This window comes from Coffea arabica, chromosome 1e, assembly GCF_036785885.1.
Source record: "Coffea arabica cultivar ET-39 chromosome 1e, Coffea Arabica ET-39 HiFi, whole genome shotgun sequence".
In the NCBI taxonomy this organism is placed as follows: domain Eukaryota; kingdom Viridiplantae; phylum Streptophyta; class Magnoliopsida; order Gentianales; family Rubiaceae; genus Coffea; species Coffea arabica.
The window spans coordinates 54,386,713-54,405,549 of NC_092311.1; the positions used below are offsets into that span (position 1 = coordinate 54,386,713).

Consider the following 18,837-nt stretch of genomic DNA (forward strand, 5'->3'; position numbering starts at 1 on the left):
TTTATATACATGCATAGTACGGGTCACATAAGGTCTTATTTCCTACTCAAAGTTATTTGGACGATTATGGTTTTATTTCCTATAAGAATTCTTAATATTATAGGATTCTTATTTCCTATCCAAAGTTACGTACTTTAAGCAACTTAAATTAAAATAAACATACTTTTAATGTTCTTATCAATATCTCTTTGTATTCTTATCAATTCTTATTTCCTATGTCTACACTACATATAGCTTCTAATATATTGATTTCAAGCATCAAATTAATGGTTAGGTATTTCCAGTGCAAGCGGTTGGCATATTAAAGTATCGATTTTGGGTTTCCACTCCTCTTGATTATCAAGTACATCTTCTTTCAATACATATATATATATATATATATTTTTTTTTTAAAAAGGCATGTTGATCTTCAATTGTAAGAGCTTAGTAACATATCTTGAAAGTAATGCGATATAAATAAAATAGACATAAATCTCCTCTATTAGATATATAGGAATAAATGATAATATATTTTTTTATAGTGTCCTATTCTTTTTTTTTTAACAGCTTCATCATAGATCCTTTTTATTTTAAGATAATCTACTCATATATAGAACAACATACAAACAATCTAGACATGAAAATTAAAAAAAGTTAGCCCGAGAAAGTTTTTACAAGACTCACAGTCCGCATGCATAATTGATGTACAAAGAGAAATGACACTTCATCTGATTGAAAAATTCTGGAAAAGTCCATAAAGAAAATGGAGTGTCATCAACCAAAGAAATAAAATCCCATTATCATAGCTAAAGAAAGATGAGATAAAACATTAGATATTTGTTGAAGTTTTGCACCCCGAAAGCCCCTACCCGACCCTCCATCCGTAGTGTCCTCCGTTCGTCTTTTTTTTAATATATTTCTGCTAATAATTCCTTAATCACAATACATCTCTGCCCAGATGGTGGGGAGTATTTTGTGTGTGGACCCACATCATAGGAGTCCATGCACTTAAAGGACTCGATATAGTGGAGGTGGTTTTTTAAGGTCGGTAAAATCTATCTTGATAACGCATTTGTAAATTTATTACGTACAGGTTTATATACATGCATAGTACGGGTCACATAAGGTCTTATTTCCTACTCAAAGTTATTTGGACGATTATGGTTTTATTTCCTATAAGAATTCTTAATATTATAGGATTCTTATTTCCTATCCAAAGTTACGTACTTTAAGCAACTTAAATTAAAATAAACATACTTTTAATGTTCTTATCAATATCTCTTTGTATTCTTATCAATTCTTATTTCCTATGTCTACACTACATATAGCTTCTAATATATTGATTTCAAGCATCAAATTAATGGTTAGGTATTTCCAGTGCAAGCGGTTGGCATATTAAAGTATCGATTTTGGGTTTCCACTCCTCTTGATTATCAGGTACATCTTATTTCAATACATATATATATATATATATATATTTTAAAAAGGCATGTTGATCTTCAATTGTAAGAGTTTAGTAACATATCTTGAATTTTATTTTTTTTGTTTTATTTTCTATTTGTTTTGTATGAAGACATAGGATTTAAACAAGTACTTTCATCGTTATTTTTGTAGGATTTTTTCTAACATGTTTGTTAATTGATTTTTGTGATCATATACTACGATGTTTGTTAATTTGCCTTCAGGAAAAACAACAAAAAACAAAAGACACTGGAAAGTAATGCGATATAAATACAAGAGACATAAATATCTCTATTAGATATATCTACAAATTCATTAGTTAATCAAAAGACTCTGGCCATTTACTTAATTATAATCTTTATGTATTGTTATGCACAAATTTGAATGCGATAAATCATTTATTTTTTTTATAATTAGTTATCCTACTTTGCTATCATGCAGTGATAATAGAAAATCAATAAATGCTGATTTGCATGGACAAATCGAGGAGAATGTTCAAACAGAAAAAAAAAAAACAAGTTTTTGAATAGTAGAATATTATTTGATACTATTTACTGCACTTTTTATTTATTTTCAAGTTTTTGAATGTTATTTTTTCTATTTTTGAATTATTATTCACTGAATTAGATGTTCAAATTTATATTATAAGAATACTTTACATTACAATGCGCACATAGTAATACACTAAAGACAAGTTATAATGGATTATACATTAAATATGTATTTTATATCGACATTTTTATAAATTGATTAAAAGTTTATTATTTTTCGACGATTCCAGGTACAAAACTAGTTAATTAATATAGTAGAGCAGCAGGAGGTTGGGACGGACGTCGGAGGAAGCCTGGTGTGCTGGCTTTAGGTCGACAATGGGCCATGGTCACATACGCACGCTTTTATTTCAGCCGGGAACACACTAATGATTGTTCTTTAGACTCAGTAAAAAAAAAGCCATGAAAAATGTGTACAGATCAGCCGAATGATAGGCACTCATGCCAAAATGCAATATCGAAGGCATATTTTTTGGGCTACCCTCCCTGATCATGATACATACATAGCCAATCAATTTAATTTAATGTACTCTGTTGGATGCCATAAATAAATGTAGGATCAAATTATGATATGCCTATCCCCCGTCTCCGTGTATGATGATGATGATCATCCCATCCATTTTTAATCTCATGCCATATGGCTTTATGAGTGCCAAATTGTCGTCTATCTTCGGTTAGTAAATTATAATGCTGTCATGCATGCTTCTGGTACTCTTGGTTCCGTTGTTCGAGTCAAAAGGCCAAATTTCAGGCCTTTTAGATAGTAAGTAGGACACCTGAATAGGATTTTTTCTGAAATAAAGTATGATAAAGTTATTACATTACTAGTATGTGAATGCAGCAATACATGGATTAATGTTAAAAACTGATACTAATAGTATATTATTGTTAGGTGGATTAATTTTTGTTACACAATAACACTACTGAATACATTCATAGAATTAAATTTTAAAATTCAAGTTAGTTAGTGCATACAATATGCATTAATAAATTTAAATTACAATTCATTCATGTACAAAATTTGATTATTGGCTGACTTTTGATTGTTAGTAGTAAATTACAATTCATTCGTTGGTAAGAATTTTACTCCTTGCGGATTGTAATCAGCTACTTCTCTTCTTCTTTTTTTTATGCGTGTGTTAAGAATGCGAATGTTTAATCAGAGTAGAGTCAAAAGACGATTGGAGTATTTATTTAATCCCGAGTTGGGCTTGGCCACCGCAGCTTTATTTATTTATTTATTTATTAAAGGCCGATGCCACGGGGACCAAGCACCTAAACAAAAGTGACATGGACGAAAACATGAAAAAAGAAACTTCTCTCAACAGGAGAGTCTGAGAATTCAATGATGCTGATGAAGCATTTTGCAGAAATTTATATAGCAGACTGTTCAGCAGGAACCACGCGAACTTCACCATCCATTCCACCCTTGTGCTTCAATCAGCATTCGGTCCGGAACCCTGATCTGATATCTGAATGCTCGAAAGCAAGAAAGGAGCGGTCCTTGAAAACGCAAGACCAACTGAACCACTCAAACCGCTTCCATGAGGCCGATCTCTGGTAATCTGCAGATCCAATTTGGACCCAACAAATTCGGCGGCCTGCCCCTCCATCGCAGTGGATGAACAAAGCATGTAGGGAGTTACTGGTACATCTGTAAGAGATGATGCGGATGGACTATATTCAACTGTACCCATTGGATGATCAAATTTGCAATTGCGTCCAAATTTGCAGCGTCCTTTTTGTAGATAAAAGGGGCAAGACTGTATTCCCTGTTCATCAAGATGAAAAAGTGCAGGGTACCCAGAGTTAAAAGAACAGCCCCAGACTAAAAAATAATCAAAGACTATATAATCGTACGTGTAATCTAGTCCGTCTATCAAAAGGTAGAATCCAAGAAACATACATACAATGTTTTAGGAAGTCTTATTACTTTTCAAGACATACATCACCCAGCAGCATACATGTCTGCGGACGTATAGGATGAAAAGGAGAGATACCAAGTCATAAACCACATTTCAATTAAAGGTGATCAAGACAAGACAGTCCAAGTTTAGTATCTGTCTCTTGATCTCTAAATTTTTTCACCATTGGCCACGAGTTACCATGCATTTAGAAATACCAGGCAATCCCATCTAAAAAGCCTTTTCAGGGTCTTCATGCATAAAAACATATTGAAGCTCTCATATGGTTACTCGTTATACGGTCCTTTATCCAAATCTCATGCCTATCATAGTGAAGGGGGATCAACCACCTTCTGATTAGACCAAAAGATCTGCAGACTGTATTTAGATGTTGCATTAATGTATTTAAATGCTCGGGGAAGGTTTTGGTACATGGGATGACACGAAACTTTCACTATCACATACGACTTGGTCCAATGAACGTAAGATTACAAACTTTCCCAAAAATATACAAGAATTCTTAAAAGGCTAAAAGGTAAGGTAGATCAGTAACAATACACGCAAACTCAGAAAATAATTTTCCCATTGAAACAAAGATAAAAACTATGCAAATTCAAAATAGGCATCAAGAACTACCAGTTACTCAAGTGTTCAGCCGAAGAAACCATGAAGAAACAATTTCGTATTCAACAGCACGAAGAACCCACACAAAGCAAATTTATCCACATCTTTTGTGTTCTTAATGTTCCCAATGATCAAACGATGAGGTAGTCATATCTGACAAAATATTTTTACAAAATGGCCAAGTTTATTAAGAAATTGTAATCAAACTACTGGGAAATTTACGAAGGAAATGCAAAGGCTGGAGCCCCAGAGAGACATACATAGAATCACACACAATAGAAGCACATGATAGCTTCATAATAGGGTCCTTCAAGGCATATAGAGCAACTACTTCAGAGTCTTCAATTGTTAGTACCACTGCCAGAACCAAAAATTGAGAGTTGGGGTGGGGCAAGACTATAAAAGATGTAGACTTAAGGGAACACCTTTATATTTTGTTTAAAAAACTTGGGAGGCAAGCTCTAAATTTCACAAGGATGTAACTAAAAACTTTTAATACTTTAAGGAGATACAAGGGAATTTCCAAAATCTTTGGAGGGAGGGGGCTGCCCCTCCCTGCCCCCCTATGGATCTGCCAGCGGTTAGTACCCAACTTAGAGAGACCAAAAATTAGCAAACGTAGACACCAGTTTGACACTCTGAATGACTGTTTGAGCTTCAAATGACATAATTGAAAGAAAACAGAGCAAAAACTTAAACACCTTGAGCAGAAAACAAAACAATTGACCAGTTAAGTGCAAAGGGGAAGAAAGAATCTATTTCTCAACCACAAATTGTAAGACGAAAAATATCAAGGTTAAAATCAACCATGAAACCAGTCAGCTTATGTACACTCCAACAATTATTCACACTTGAGAGAGGGAATACGTGCAAAAAATTTTTATGTTGAACCTCCTCAATGAAAAGACAACACACTTTACCATGACTGCACAAACAAAGTCACGCAATTTTGGTTCTCAAATGACATTTTATTCCAACCAAGAGCAGCTACATAGTAAAAAACTGTCTGCCTAAGCAAAATTTTCTTCAAAGTCCACCAGTATTTACTAATGAAGATCGTCTACATCCTGGAATACAGCGGTTTTGAAAATTCATCTTCCGTGTACTCTTCCATTTTCTGTATACAATAATTTAGTTTAAAGAAGAAGTCAAGATTGTAGCCTACTTGGCTAAATGCAACACATAAGTTTAAAAACTTTTGTTAGGCATGCAGATGAAGTGTTAGAGTGAATAAAGCAGCACTAATTCTTAAAGGACAGTAGAATAGCTTTTTCTGGCCAAGAGATGAGGGGACCAAGAAGAGCAAAGTGCTTGCGGGGGCAATAAGATGTTTTATAAGATTGTAATTGGGATCAAGACAGCAACAGACCAATTTCCTCGAATAGCTTAATGTCATCGCCAAGCCTAAAATAGCATCAGGTGGAAAGTGCAACAAGTCAGGCCAATCAACAAACCCCAGCTCCAAGATGAGTTGCTCATGGTAAGTAAGCTAGACCCAAAAATATTGTCCTGCTCAACTTAAATCGACCACTTGACTAGGTATACAATTACAAATTCTCCAAAAATATCCTTAGGAAAAGGTGCATATCATATAGTTCAGAAGATTGATACTCTGATTCTACATTTATACATATTGGGACCATAGTCCAACTTAGTTCCTTAACTTTCACAAAAACGTACTCTTATCTGGACATCTTATCAGATTCTCTTTTGAAGTTTCATCCTTAAAAGCTATGCACGAGTGTTTAGCTACTTTATGAGTGACTGATCCAAGTAAAACTCTTTTACTTGTTCGGTTTCCACATTTGCATAAATAACTGCTTATACATGTCAAAGAAGTTGAGACTTTTATCACTCCAGCATTTATTTTTTTTAAAAAAAAAATCCTAGAAATAGATCCAAAGATATTAGAAGCTATTATTCTAGGATGGCCTTTGATGAATCTAGCCAACTGCAAGAGTAATTCTTTAGCTCAGGATCTTCTATTCCCAACAAAAATCCCAATTGGTTGTTAGGTCCAATGAGACACGGAGAAATCCTATGAGAAATTTCAAACGATAAAAAGTAGCAGCACAAGAAATATTTAGGGTCATAACACCCTAAAAATGAACAAATTTCTGCATACACCAAGAGTTAGTGCTGCCAACAGTATGACATGAAGTACATAGATTATCAGCAGCCTTGCTCTCCCAGCAAAGGAATTTAACCAAAAGATGGAAAATTCAAATCATGATATCTTTGTAACTCAACCCTTTAGACAAAACTGTGAGTAAACAGGAGAAAGAGTGTAGCCTAAAAAATGAAAAACCTAGTGATAAATTTTTTAGAATGCAAGTTTCCAGATAAATCACCAGTAACTAGATAAACCATGCATACCGGGCGTAGTGGCAGGCCCAAAGGACTCAGAGCAGAATATGCCTTTGCCACGACCAAGTTTGGCGGATGATGAAACCTACAAGATGGTCCAAATTTACAATCACCGTATCTCATGTAATACTGGCATTCAAGTTGCCCAGGCCTTTCTGGAAACTTCTGTTTTTTCTGATTAGAGTCTGAAAGTAAAGTGGGATAAGTTCCAGCAAATGCAGTTGCAGATGAATTTAGCTGTGATACACCATAAAGCGAGGTTGCTCCAACTGAGGCTTGAGTGCCAGGAGAAAATCCAGGGGTTATAGGACCCTAGATTAAGCAAACTAACAAAAACATAAGAGAGGAATTAAAGCTTAATTGTGCAAAAGGATTGAAGCAAAGATCTTAGAAAGTACCGTGTAAGGACCCCAGTTTGGAACCGGAACTACTCCAGTATGAAGCAGAAAAGGACCATAAGCACCAGGCACATAAGAACCGGTTAATATTGGAGGCCTTGAGACTCTATAGTTGGTTGATGCACAACAATATTGCTCAGAAAGAGCTGAAGGAGACTGCACTGTTGGATAAAACGGATGTGCAGTTGCTGGCAATGATATTCCAGCTGGTTGAGGATGATGGAATTTACAAGTATTACCAAATTTGCACTGCCCCGTTTTCAAATAATAGGAGCATTCTTTCTCACCCTGCAGGTCGAAAGAAGTGAGTTTTCTAGTTGCAACTTATGTACACATGAAATGTAATCACCCACAGAAGTTAAACGATACCAGTCTTAATGGGTATCCATAAATATTAAGTGACACGCTTATCAAGGATCCACCAGCGTTCCTAGGATGGTGGAATTTGCAGGAAGCTCCAAATTTACAGGTTCCTGTTCTTAAATAATACTGCAAAACAGGAAACAACAATCAGAAAGTAGAACGCCAAAAAGCAGTCACAGAACTGGTTTTCAAGTAAATTAGACTATGAAATCAACTTGCACAAGACAACCATGACTCTGAACTGCTGAAGAAACAGCACCATCTATCAGAAGAAATGAAACAGAGCACCTGGCAGTCTGGCTCTCCAACTCGCTCTGGATAATCTGCAGCTCCCAAGGAAACTGATCCCCCAACCTGGATTCCAAACGATAATCAATCTATTCATTTACGAAACCAAATCCCCAACAGCAGTCCATAGTACATAAGACCAGGCCACTTCCTAGTACATACACGCATATAAAGACACGTACATGGTGGATATATTGGTAGCTACCTACATGCATACCCTCATAAGAAAAAGTAAATGAAACAGATTGATAATGATAGAGACTGGAATTAGGAGACGAATAGATAGTATAAGAGCCATGATCAGGGCCCAGCGGGCCTACCGAAGCACGATCACGAGGATGATTATAGCGGCACTTGGCACCGTATCCACATACCCCAGTTCGCATGTAGTAGGCGCATTCCAGCATTCCAGGCCTCTCCGGATACGCTTCTCCGTCCCACAAACCCAACCTGCCCATCGATTCTGCATTGTTACCAAGGAAAACAATCATAAAGACCGTTGTGCATTGTCAAAAACCCTACACACCCCGCAATGCACATCACGAAAACAACAGAAAAGAACCCAAAATTGAAGTACTCGAAAGGAAAAAAGAACCTGTCAGACCTGCTTCTCGAGCTGCCGGAGCCCATTCCCTACTCCGATTCTGCTGCAATCCTTTTCTTGCGTTGCTCTGTCCGTACAACTCCATTATGTTCCCTTTGCTTACCTATGGGAGAGCTTTCAAGAATCAAGGGGCAAAAGAGGGAAAATGGTGACGAGAATAGGTTTAAGCTGAATTATTAGGCGTATATATGCGAAAGACACGCCGTTGTTTGTCGTTGGAATGATCGGAAAGCTTGCTTGATCGGGTCGCCTGAGTACGAGGAGGGGAGAGGGCTACAACAGATTCTCGGACCCAAGAAACAACTTAAAATAGAGGACGAAGAAGAAGGGGATTTGCTTTCCTTCTGCTACAGTAAGATGAGAGACAAGTGCAGTGGGCGAGAATTTTTTTTGGTTCGCGGTTTTGGCATCCTCTTTCTCTCTCTCTCTCTCTCTGTATCTAAAGTTGTCCGTACGGTCTATCTTACGACTTAGGACTAATAGTGCAGTACTCTCATTTATCTCTCTTGTGTTTTCCTGCCACTCGACGTCTACTTGACTCAAAATACTTTAGACTCAAACTTCAATTTCTTCAAAGTAGAGCTTAGGTTTCGAGATCGATTTTATTGTGTATTATTTAAATTTGAGCTCAAACTCATGCTCGTCGAACTTGATCGAGCTTAATTTGAGTTCAGTTGAATTTAATCGAATCTAAATGATTTTAAGAAATTTAAATTTAAAATTTATATAATTTTAAACAAAAGTATAAAATTAAATATTTTATATTAATAAATAAATAATTTAAAATATAAATTGAGATCAATTAAATTCAACAAACTTTTGAATCTCATATATTAAGCTCAAATTTGACTTATCAAGTAACTAAAATTGTTCGAACTCGATTAACATGGGTTTTAACTCAAAGTTTGACCAAATAAATTCGCAAGTCGCGAACTACTCGCTTAAATTCGATTTGTTTACGTCCTTGCGTTTTGTGAAGGAGTTTCTCATTTTTATTTTGTTTGGATTTTGAAACTTTTCTTTCTGTACGCATTTGTCATCTTTTTAACTACTTCTTGTACCCCTCACCTGTAAAATTAACTACGGCTAAGATTATTTATATTTTACTCACATATAAAATTAATTAACAAGTTTTAAGGATTATTTGTGAATTAACAAGTTACACATATTCCTAGTTTTTAGGCACCTTATGTTTAAAAATGAAATGACGTTAATGATTAGCCATAATTAAAAGTAATAATCAAATAGCTAAATACCATACCCCAAAAAAAAATTACTATACGATAAGGGGTTTTCACTGAATATTCATTAACATATTTAAATTATATTCAACCTGTCACGTGACTATAAACTAATTGACGAGACAAACTCTATTACAAAAAATTCTTTACAAGACATTTATCGGGGTGAATAAAAGATTTTCATCGAAATATTTCTACAAATAATCATCGTACATTTAATTCTTTGCATACACAAGCGTATGAGGTTTTTTTTTTTTTTTTTCCCTTTTGAAGGAAACAAGTGTATGAGGTTAGACAGCTAAAAGTTACAGTTGGTGTAAGAATCCTAAGATCAGGCCGCCGGAGTGTATGGGGCATCAGGATTGGGGTGTTGGGTCTCTCTCTTTCTCTCTCCCGTATAGTACTGCTGGAAAAGAGGAGGGAGGGCACTTTGAGTGTGCTTGGTTGTTTGGTTGCGTAACCCGCCAAAACGTGAAAATAGTTAGCATTGAATATAATATACGAAACCTCTTAAACGGTTTAAACTGCTGCTTTTGGACATTAATCGGTAACCGACATATCTCCTCCTTAATTTACTCGTTTACCCTCCTTTACCGAACTGGTCTAGGCTAAAGTTCTTGCGTTTAAATATTGTACTCTAAATTTAAGGTTGCGTTTGTATGAAACTGTCTATGTATATAACCGACACACACATCAAACTTGCCTGTTCTGTTCTCCAAAGACGACCATATGGTACGAAGGGTCGTAAATGCCACGAATTGAGACGATTTTTAATTTAATCAATTTCAAACCCAACGAGCTTTTAATATAAAATTCGAATTTGACTTCGAACTCGAATTCAACCTTAAGTTCGAATTCAGTCAAACTCGAGTTTAAAAAATAAAAAATAATTATTTTATTTTTAAAAATAAATAAAATATTCATTTTTCTTAATAAAATATTAGAAATATATATATGTAATTTTATTATTAATATATATAAAATTATAATTAAGCCAACTGACGAGCTAATGAATTGAGCTTTTCTAAACTCAATTTAAGTTCAACAACTCGATTTAGTCGATTTGAAGTTCGAATCGATTTTAATGTTGACCGAACTTGAATCACGTTTTGATCAAGCATAACAAGAAACTTGATTTATTTACTGCCCTAATTATATTCAATCTTTATGTAACGCTTACTAAAGCGTTGGGACATTGGACACATCCCAACGCTTTCCATTGTAGAGAAACCTTGTGCCGACGGTGTAGGGACGCAGTGTAGGAAGAGTGGGAAATTTTGGAATACACTGTCCAGCAAAATTTTAAAATTTTAAGGAAGTTTTATGAATTTATTCCCCGCTATAGACTATGAACTAAACGTGGTAACACTGGCGAATGGTATTAAGGATGAACTCAACTTGGTTATTTCTTTTTTATCATGCAATTCGCCTTGTAAGTATAACATTTTTTTGACAGCGCTTTTAAAAAAAAATGCTGCTCTTTACTTGTAAATATCCTCAAAATTCAACATATAGGTTTCTTCTAAAATGCACTGAGAGCCTAAAGCATGTATAAGTGTATTTGTACAGGAGATTATTTGAAATTAAAAAACGTATAATGATAATGTAACACTTTCGTGATAGGTTGTATATGAGATAAAAATATATTAAAAGACGTGTTTATGATACAAATTTTTTTTTTTTTTTTGCAAATAAACACTAGAGTGCAATTACAATATCAATACACACCACCATTTGTCACCATGACATAAAAATAGTCTCGCCACAATATAAAATTCTATCAGTAGCTGATCTTAAACATTAAATTCAAAAGCTAATTTTTCATTTTCAAGTTTTTCATAGTTTAGTTATGTTAAAGTTAAAAACAGCAAACCTTGAATTTATCTGCATACAACATTAATAGCCCCACATCCGTCTCTCTCTCTCTCTCTCTCTCTCTCTCCTGGGAATAATGTGTAATGATGTTTTTGTGTTTATTCCATGCTTGTATAAGCTTCCATGATATATGTTTGGAACTGGAAGAACGATAGTGATAAAATAAAAAAATCAAAAAGAGCAAAAAAAAGATAAAAATACCAAAGAAGTAAAGAAACGAATGTTGAACATACATTAAGGTCCTATTTGCATTGCACCTTTTAGGAGTTGTTGGGAGATTTTGTGATGTACGCATGATACAAAATCGATTAAGAAACTTACGTAAAGAATATTTGAAAATTTTCATCCAAAAAACTCACAATCCATATTAGGAAATTTATCAATATTTTCCCTTTTTTACTTTCTCTTCCCTTTTTAAGGATCATGTGATATGGCTTCTGAGTCGATAATTGCGTTCGTAATTAAATTATCTAGATATTTAACAAAGAAAAGATGAATCGTATAGATCAATGGAGACTTTGAAAGCACGGTATAAATTCAGACAGTTCGATATGAGAAAGCATAATATTAAGAATAAGTTAGTACGTGGTACATAGAAATTCACAGTTTTAAGGATGGGTTAAATTTTTTTACACTTGAAGTAAATCTTTCCCATGCTTATGATGTGAACAGGGCAGCGCAGGCTGATGATCCTTTTTTAAGTCTATTATAGTCTTGGTTTCCCTCTAATGGCGTCTAAACATTTTGTACCATTGCTTCCTTTTTTTTTTTCGGACAGGGGATATCTGGGCTTTCAACCCGACTAATTATCCTGTGACTCGAGAGGAGAGGTTCCATCCCCTCGAAAACGTTAATCTTGGGGCTCAAATTCTGATGGGAGAGATGAACAACGCTTCTTGAGGAGGGTATGTGACCAATCGAGCTATCCAAGAGGGGCTTGTACCATTGCTTCTCATCCCGTGTTTTGTGTTTTTAATACGCTCATCCAAAGACGTAAAAATTGACCACAAAAAGCCAAAAAGAAAAAAAAAAAAAAAACCCAAAGGCGTAAAAAGCTAAATGCGGAACATTGTAAATTTGTGGTGGGGTTAAAATGAAATGGACAGGATGGGAATATCAAAGCCTTTAGGGCAAAGTTTTCCCAAACATTTGCAATTGTAACGTGGCAACCGCAAGGACACGAGCATATGTGCATTATTTTTCTGAATTCTTTTGCGAGCCTTATTTATTGCTTCACTAACTTTTTATTTGAAAAGCTAATTAGGGGAGAAAAAAAGGAAAAGGAAAAACAGAGTTCAGTTTTACAGCCCCAAATTCAATCCTGGTCTCTGGAGCTGGCATCGGTGGGCAATTTGTTTTAGCGTTATCTTTATCCGTTCTTTGCTCGCTCCCTCGCTCGATTCGCACTCTTTTGCAACCTCCAGTTGGGGCTGGAGATTGGAGACTGGAGACTAGAGACATGAACATCTTGGCAACTGGCTTCACTGCCCGAATCTCCCCCACATGTTCGACGAAAGTCCCAGTACGACGCCTTTGCTTCGGCAGCGCGTCAACAACGAGGCTGGCTTTTCTCAAATTCTCACTAAACAACGGCAAAGTAACTCTTCCAAGAAGAATCGTATGCATGGCGGTTCGTTAGCACTTCATCTTATTTTCTTTGTTCTTAAAATTCAAAGCACGTGATTGCCCCAGAAGAGCAAAAAAAGATAGAAAGATAACGGTAATCAAAGCAAAGACATGGAGAAGAACCGAGATAGAAAGATTATAGTAATCAAAGTAAAGAAATGGAGAAGAACCCACGCCAGTTAATCTTCAAATGTCATAATTAAGGTTCTTGTTAATATTCCAGCAAATAGAACACGATTGGATAAGTTGAATATTGTTTTGATGCGTCCTCTTCGTTGTTGTAGCTTATGACGGGATAAAATGCAGGAACCTTATCTAATCACAAAACTGGAATCCGCTGAGAAGACATGGCAACAATTGTCGGTATGCATTTCATTCATGCATAGTCACAGGGGATTTTTTTCACCTCAATCCTTCATGATTCAGATTATAAATATCCTGTCAAGTGCCGAGGTTTCATTTGGAATCTAAACTGCAGGTTAAGCTGGCTGATCCAGATGTAGTCTCAAATCCAAGTGAATATCAAAAGCTGGCACAATCTGTTGCAGAGCTTGATGAGGTGCTGCATGTCCTCTGTTTATAAATTAGCTCATTTTATCTTGATGACTTTTTTATGTGGTGTAAATTGCCATGGTTTTGCTTCATTAATGATGCTTTCTGCACTAATGAACTACTAGGTTGTGCTCACCTACAGAAGATTTAAGACTTGCGAGAAGCAGTTAGAAGAAACAAAAGGTTTTCTTTAACTTGCTCAATCTTCGCATACGATTCCTAAAGTTTGTAACTGTTTTTGTATGTGTTATCCCTTAACCAAAATTTATTTTCTTTGCTCCTCAACGTCAGCTTTGGCAAAAGAAGAAGGTGCTGACGAAGACATGGCAGAGATGATATCTTCCGAAATCGAAACTTTAACCACTCAAATCAAAGATCTTGAGGAGAGGCTTAAGGTCATATGAGATATCAATTTTTAACTTTTTGGACCTTGTTTTGCCATTAGATTGGTTTGTAAAGACTGTATATCTTGCCATTCCATGATAGGTACTACTGCTTCCTACTGACCCTCTTGATTCAAGAAATATAATGCTTGAAGGTAATATATTCACACCTTTTATTCTGTGCTATGTAGTGTTTGGATTAATTAACGGTGGTCATTCACATAGCTGCATTGTGGTTCAAGATTCATGCACATTTGTTGGAGCTGCATCATTTTCAGTTAGCCTAAATTGAGACTATGAATTGATAGGAAGTGAAACTAATTATTCGATAAATAAAAGTTTAAGAGGAGGGTATGGTCGATTTCTTTTTGGTCTGCATTGAATGAAACAAAAATGTTCTGTGCTCCATGTGGTGTTTTCCTTAGCAATTATTTAGTTTTAGACAATTCTTCAAAATTTTTAGTTTTTAATCACAAGCACTTCTTTAGATTGATTTCATTATTTGCAGTGAGGGCTGGTACTGGTGGCGATGAAGCTGGAATTTGGGCTGGTGATCTTGTAGGTACATGCTTCTCTGTCCTTTGAGTACTTGTCAGCCTGTAGGATGACATGAACATTATTTTGCATATGTTGGTTATGCAATTTTTTCACCTACATTTCAAGTCAAACTCAGTATGCACAGCTATCAGGATTTAGTTCCTCATAATGGAGAAACTCTTTTTGTTGGCACGCACTTGAGTGAACTTATATTCAGAATAAGCTCATTCTTTGAACCCTAGTTTTCTTTCATCCTTTTTGTGTATTTAAATCTTTTCTGTGTAGCTACCTTTTGGCTCTTGGTCTTTCATCTTTGGAAACACAATGAAATAGATAATATTTGTTATGATGGGATGCTATCCTTCACTTTGTCATGCTTTTTGAGTGTTGGTTGTTATTCGCTTCTTGTGGGCAATGCTACAAAGAGAAGAAGTAAGTTAGTGAACTTGCCTGAGATCTGCTTATACTTCCGTTTTCTTGGATTTCCCTATTGGAAGGCTCGAAAAAATAATAATTATCAAGACAGTTTCCTCAATGCTGATTCCAGTTGCAGCTAAGCTGCTGATTACTGGTTACATCTACTTGCTTGTTTTTGTTCTTTGTTGTTAGCGGTAACTATTAGACACCTTTTAGGTACGCATGTATCAGAAGTACAGTGAAAGGAATTCATGGAAAGTCTCCCCAGTTTCAAGTTCTGAGGTAAATAACTACTTAATTATATGAATAGCCTTTCTATTCTGGTTGGGCTAATGGAATTAATTTCCAGGCTGAAAAAGGTGGATTTAAGACATATGTTATGGAAATCAAAGGAAATCGTGTATATAGCAAATTGAAATATGAGTCTGGTGTCCATCGAGTACAACGTGTTCCTCAAACAGAAGCACAAGGCCGTGTTCACACGTCCACTGCAACTGTTGCTATCATGCCAGAGGTAAGTCTATTCTGTGTCTGGGATACATCTTTATCTTCTATTCAGCTCAATTATTTGGATATCAATTTTTTTTCTTTTATGAATAAATAAGTTACTTGAGATTAATTAAGACGTATATGAGATTCTTCTGTGTCAGAGAAATCAGTGGGAACTTCACAGAATCACATGGTGCTGTCCTTGACTAAAATTTAAAATACTGGATTATTCTCAAATGGCATTGACCTCATCAGGCTGGTCTTTTGTGTTGAAGTTAATTGTGTGCTTAGGATGTCATTGTTCTTGTGTAACATTAATTGATGACTTTATATCCATACAAAGAATGCATTAGTCAGTGGTTGTTGTTCATTTCTCAAGGATGATAACTGGTACAACAATAAGGTTAGGCGTTTTCACTTGGGAGGTCACATGATTGGTACACAAAACAAGCTCTCTACTTGTGCAAATACTGTCGGGAGTCTCTTACACTAGTTTAACCTGAGCATTCATCTGTAAGTTACTCTGAGTAGCAGTGTAATTTCTGGGACTAGGTTGCCATTTTCCTATAAGATTTCTCTATATCATAGAATGACGTCACATGGTAGGTTGGGTAGATATTTATGTTTCCTACTTAAATGCAGCTGTGGTTTTCTTACTAAGTTCTGCTATCGTGCTGTTTCTTCTATGACATCTCTGTTTCCTTGGCATCCTGGTTCTAGGCTGATGAAGTTGAGGTGGAGATTGATCCAAAGGATATTGAGCTCACAACTGCACGCTCTGGTGGTGCTGGAGGTACAGATGAGTGAAATATCTTGTCTTTAAATTTTTAAGATTCTTGGGTTTTCTTAAGGAGTGAACCAATTCTTGATGATTTCTCATGCATAATCTGTGGTACAGGGCAGAATGTCAACAAGGTAGAGACAGCAATTGATCTTTTCCATAAGCCTACAGGAATAAGGATTTTTTGCACCGAGGAGAGAACTCAGCTTCAGAACAAGAGTCGTGCTCTTCAATTGTTGCGAGCAAAATTGTAAGAGAAATTGCAATTTTTTTTTTAACCTGGATCTAACGTAACCTTTGCTGATATCACTCTAAGCACAATTATAGGTATCTGAATTTGACTTGAAAAAATTTGATTGTTTTATGATATCAACTATGCTAGGTGAGTGTTAAGTTTATGAAAAGCATTTAAATTTCTTAATATGCAGCTGGAATATAAGCTACAATGGAAATTGACATCTATCAACTTTTGATAAATGGTTGCACATGCCAACATTTGTAGTTTTGAATCTCAAGCATTAGCTCTTGTTTGGTACCTAGTCTTCAACGTTGATGTTTAGTGGTTTGTTCATTATGACTCAACTAAAATTCCATTTCCCCTGGTCTTTGACAATATGACCCCGTAGAATTTAGATTCGCAATCTTAGTAATTAAAACTAGTGTCTTAAAAGTTAGGCTTTTTGTGATGGATTCCAATCTGCTGTATTCTTTCAGGTATGAAATAAAAGTGAGAGAGCAGCAAGAGTCTATAAGGAATCAGAGGAAGTCACAGGTCTGACATTTTGCTTGGGAATTTTGTTGCATCGTCATGGGTTATTGAAGTTAAAGTGATAGCATGAATATGCTGCTCTTAATAAATGTTTACTTCTTCCTTGCATTCTCCAATCTTATTTAAATATTATTTACATTTTCATCCATGTTTCTGATGCAATAGTTCAGTTCTTTTTATGCTTGTATCTTAACCTCTACTAGTCATTAGGATTTTGTTATTTTTTGCAAGTAAATAGATGTGATTGCTCATCTTCTTGGAAGTAACCATGATGATAGCTCTAATAATTGCGGGAATACAAGTAAATTTAGTTTTTGGTGACATCTCTTGCGGATCTAATCCTTCTTAGAAAGGGCTAGAGGTTACACCCCGTCATTCTATGTTTATACATGGAAGGTGTTGATTTACTATTTTAGATGGAGAGGTGTGAATTTAACCCCTCCCAATATTCTTAATCCCCAAGTTGAAACTTGCAGTTAGTTTGTTCTTCACTTAAAAGAAAAAGTAACAATTGTCCTTCCGTTGATCTACTTCTTATGGGATTTGTGATACGTACAAAATGCAGGTTGGCACCGGTGCACGTGCTGAGAAGATCCGAACATACAACTATAAGGTAGCTGTCTGACTTTTCTGCAGTATTAGTCAGAGTACCTAGATTGTAAATGGAGAGTTAGCAAGAATGCAACTTTTGACTCTAAAAGTCAACGTTGTTGCTCAATACAAAAAGGCAACTTACGAGAATCATGGAATCTCCACATTCTCTTCGTCTTTCAAAGATAGTGAGATGCATGTAATTTATTACCTTTTAACCATTGTTGTTTACTGAGAAGCTTGTTAATTGGTTCTCCATCAAATTAAACAATTACGACAGTCTACTGATGATTGATAGATACTTCTGCATTTAGGACAATAGGGTTACTGATCATCGGTTGAAAATGAACTTTGAGCTCACATCGTTTCTCAGCGGTGACGTCGAAGCTGCTGTTCAGGTAAACTCTTAACTCCGAGAAAATAGATTGATAGGAAAATTTTAAGTTTCTGCTGGCACACTTGGTTTATGATCTTTTTGGTGCATGTTGAACTAATTTTCCTTCTTGATGCTCTCTTCAGTCTTGTGCTGCCATGGAACAGAAGGAGTTACTGCAAGAACTAGCCTTGTCTGTTGGGGCACTAGCTAGTTAAATCGTTCTTTCAACTCATGTAAAAAGTAGAATGCTACTGGATACGGCAGTGACACCCAGATGATACGCAAGAGGTGCCATCAAATTGCCATTAAAGTTTAAAATTAGTTTGTTAGATTCATACGAAACTTTAACGAGTTGCTTTGTAATCAGTTCTATCCTGTTATTACGTGTATAGACAGGTCCTCTTTTTTTTCCTTTTTTTTTTTTTTTAATAAACAGAGTCTCGTCTGAGTTTGCGCGTTTCTGGGACTTCGGTAATTTCGACGCTCCATTGATGATGAATGAATTAAGTTCTGGCTAAGACGGGAAAGGTACTATTCTGCGTGCACCTCCACCGCGGAGGGTTGATAGTTCAGGGTTGAGGAAAAGAGATTTACGGGTTATTTCACAGAATATTGCTATTTTTTTTTTCAAAATTAAGAAAACCGAGAAGGGATAAATTGA

General features: G+C 35.6%; 2 protein-coding genes across 8 annotated transcripts; one reads left to right on the forward strand and one right to left on the reverse strand.

Moving 5' to 3' along the window:
• Positions 1–3,158: 3,158 nt before the first annotated feature.
• On the reverse strand, positions 3,159–8,938 carry LOC113717562 (zinc finger CCCH domain-containing protein 32-like). 4 transcript variants are annotated; one of them, XM_027242319.2, is made up of 7 exons: positions 8,540–8,938; positions 8,256–8,398; positions 7,936–8,001; positions 7,654–7,773; positions 7,285–7,572; positions 6,896–7,198; positions 3,159–3,763 (listed from the first exon to the last, which is right to left on the reverse strand). In XM_027242319.2, exons 1-7 carry the CDS (start codon positions 8,622–8,624, stop codon positions 3,428–3,430), a joined length of 1,341 nt encoding a protein of 446 aa, XP_027098120.1. In that variant the 5' UTR covers positions 8,625–8,938; the 3' UTR covers positions 3,159–3,427. The 4 variants fall into 4 exon arrangements, with proteins under 4 accessions (XP_027098120.1, XP_027098114.1, XP_027098137.1 ...); XM_027242313.2 differs by having other exon boundaries at positions 8,531–8,816; XM_027242336.2 differs by having other exon boundaries at positions 8,310–8,398; positions 8,540–8,767.
• Positions 8,939–12,802: 3,864 nt separating this feature from the next.
• Positions 12,803–18,633, forward strand: LOC113717590 (peptide chain release factor APG3, chloroplastic). Of its 4 annotated transcripts, none has more exons than XR_011821105.1 (15): positions 12,804–13,285; positions 13,588–13,644; positions 13,760–13,840; positions 13,959–14,016; positions 14,125–14,228; positions 14,320–14,371; positions 14,725–14,774; positions 15,387–15,452; positions 15,520–15,684; positions 16,380–16,452; positions 16,558–16,690; positions 17,155–17,212; positions 17,775–17,822; positions 18,123–18,198; positions 18,320–18,437. XR_011821105.1 is itself a non-coding variant. In XM_027242345.2 (15 exons), the coding sequence occupies exons 1-15, from the start codon at positions 13,115–13,117 to the stop codon at positions 18,389–18,391; spliced, it is 1,272 nt and encodes a 423-aa protein (XP_027098146.1). In that variant the 5' UTR covers positions 12,805–13,114; the 3' UTR covers positions 18,392–18,633. The 4 variants fall into 4 exon arrangements, 3 of the variants coding, with proteins under 3 accessions (XP_071921213.1, XP_027098146.1, XP_027098153.1); XM_027242345.2 differs by having other exon boundaries at positions 12,805–13,285; positions 18,115–18,198; positions 18,320–18,633; XM_027242352.2 differs by having other exon boundaries at positions 13,144–13,285; positions 13,566–13,644; positions 18,115–18,198; positions 18,320–18,633.
• Positions 18,634–18,837: the final 204 nt, after the last annotated feature.

Coding starts and splice junctions, on each gene's coding strand:
- LOC113717562 (XM_027242313.2), bottom strand. CDS start 8,624: ATGGAGTTGTACGGACAGAGCAACGCAAGAAAAGGATTGCAGCAGAAT. Junction 8,399..8,530: donor TCGAGAAGCAGGTCTGACAG/GTTCTTTTTTCC, acceptor GTAACAATGCAG/AATCGATGGGCAGGTTGGGT. Junction 8,002..8,255: donor ATCCTCGTGATCGTGCTTCG/GTAGGCCCGCTG, acceptor TTTGGAATCCAG/GTTGGGGGATCAGTTTCCTT.
- LOC113717590 (XM_027242345.2), top strand. CDS start 13,115: ATGAACATCTTGGCAACTGGCTTCACTGCCCGAATCTCCCCCACATGT. Junction 14,775..15,386: donor GAATTTGGGCTGGTGATCTT/GTAGGTACATGC, acceptor GACACCTTTTAG/GTACGCATGTATCAGAAGTA. Junction 16,453..16,557: donor ACGCTCTGGTGGTGCTGGAG/GTACAGATGAGT, acceptor TCTGTGGTACAG/GGCAGAATGTCAACAAGGTA.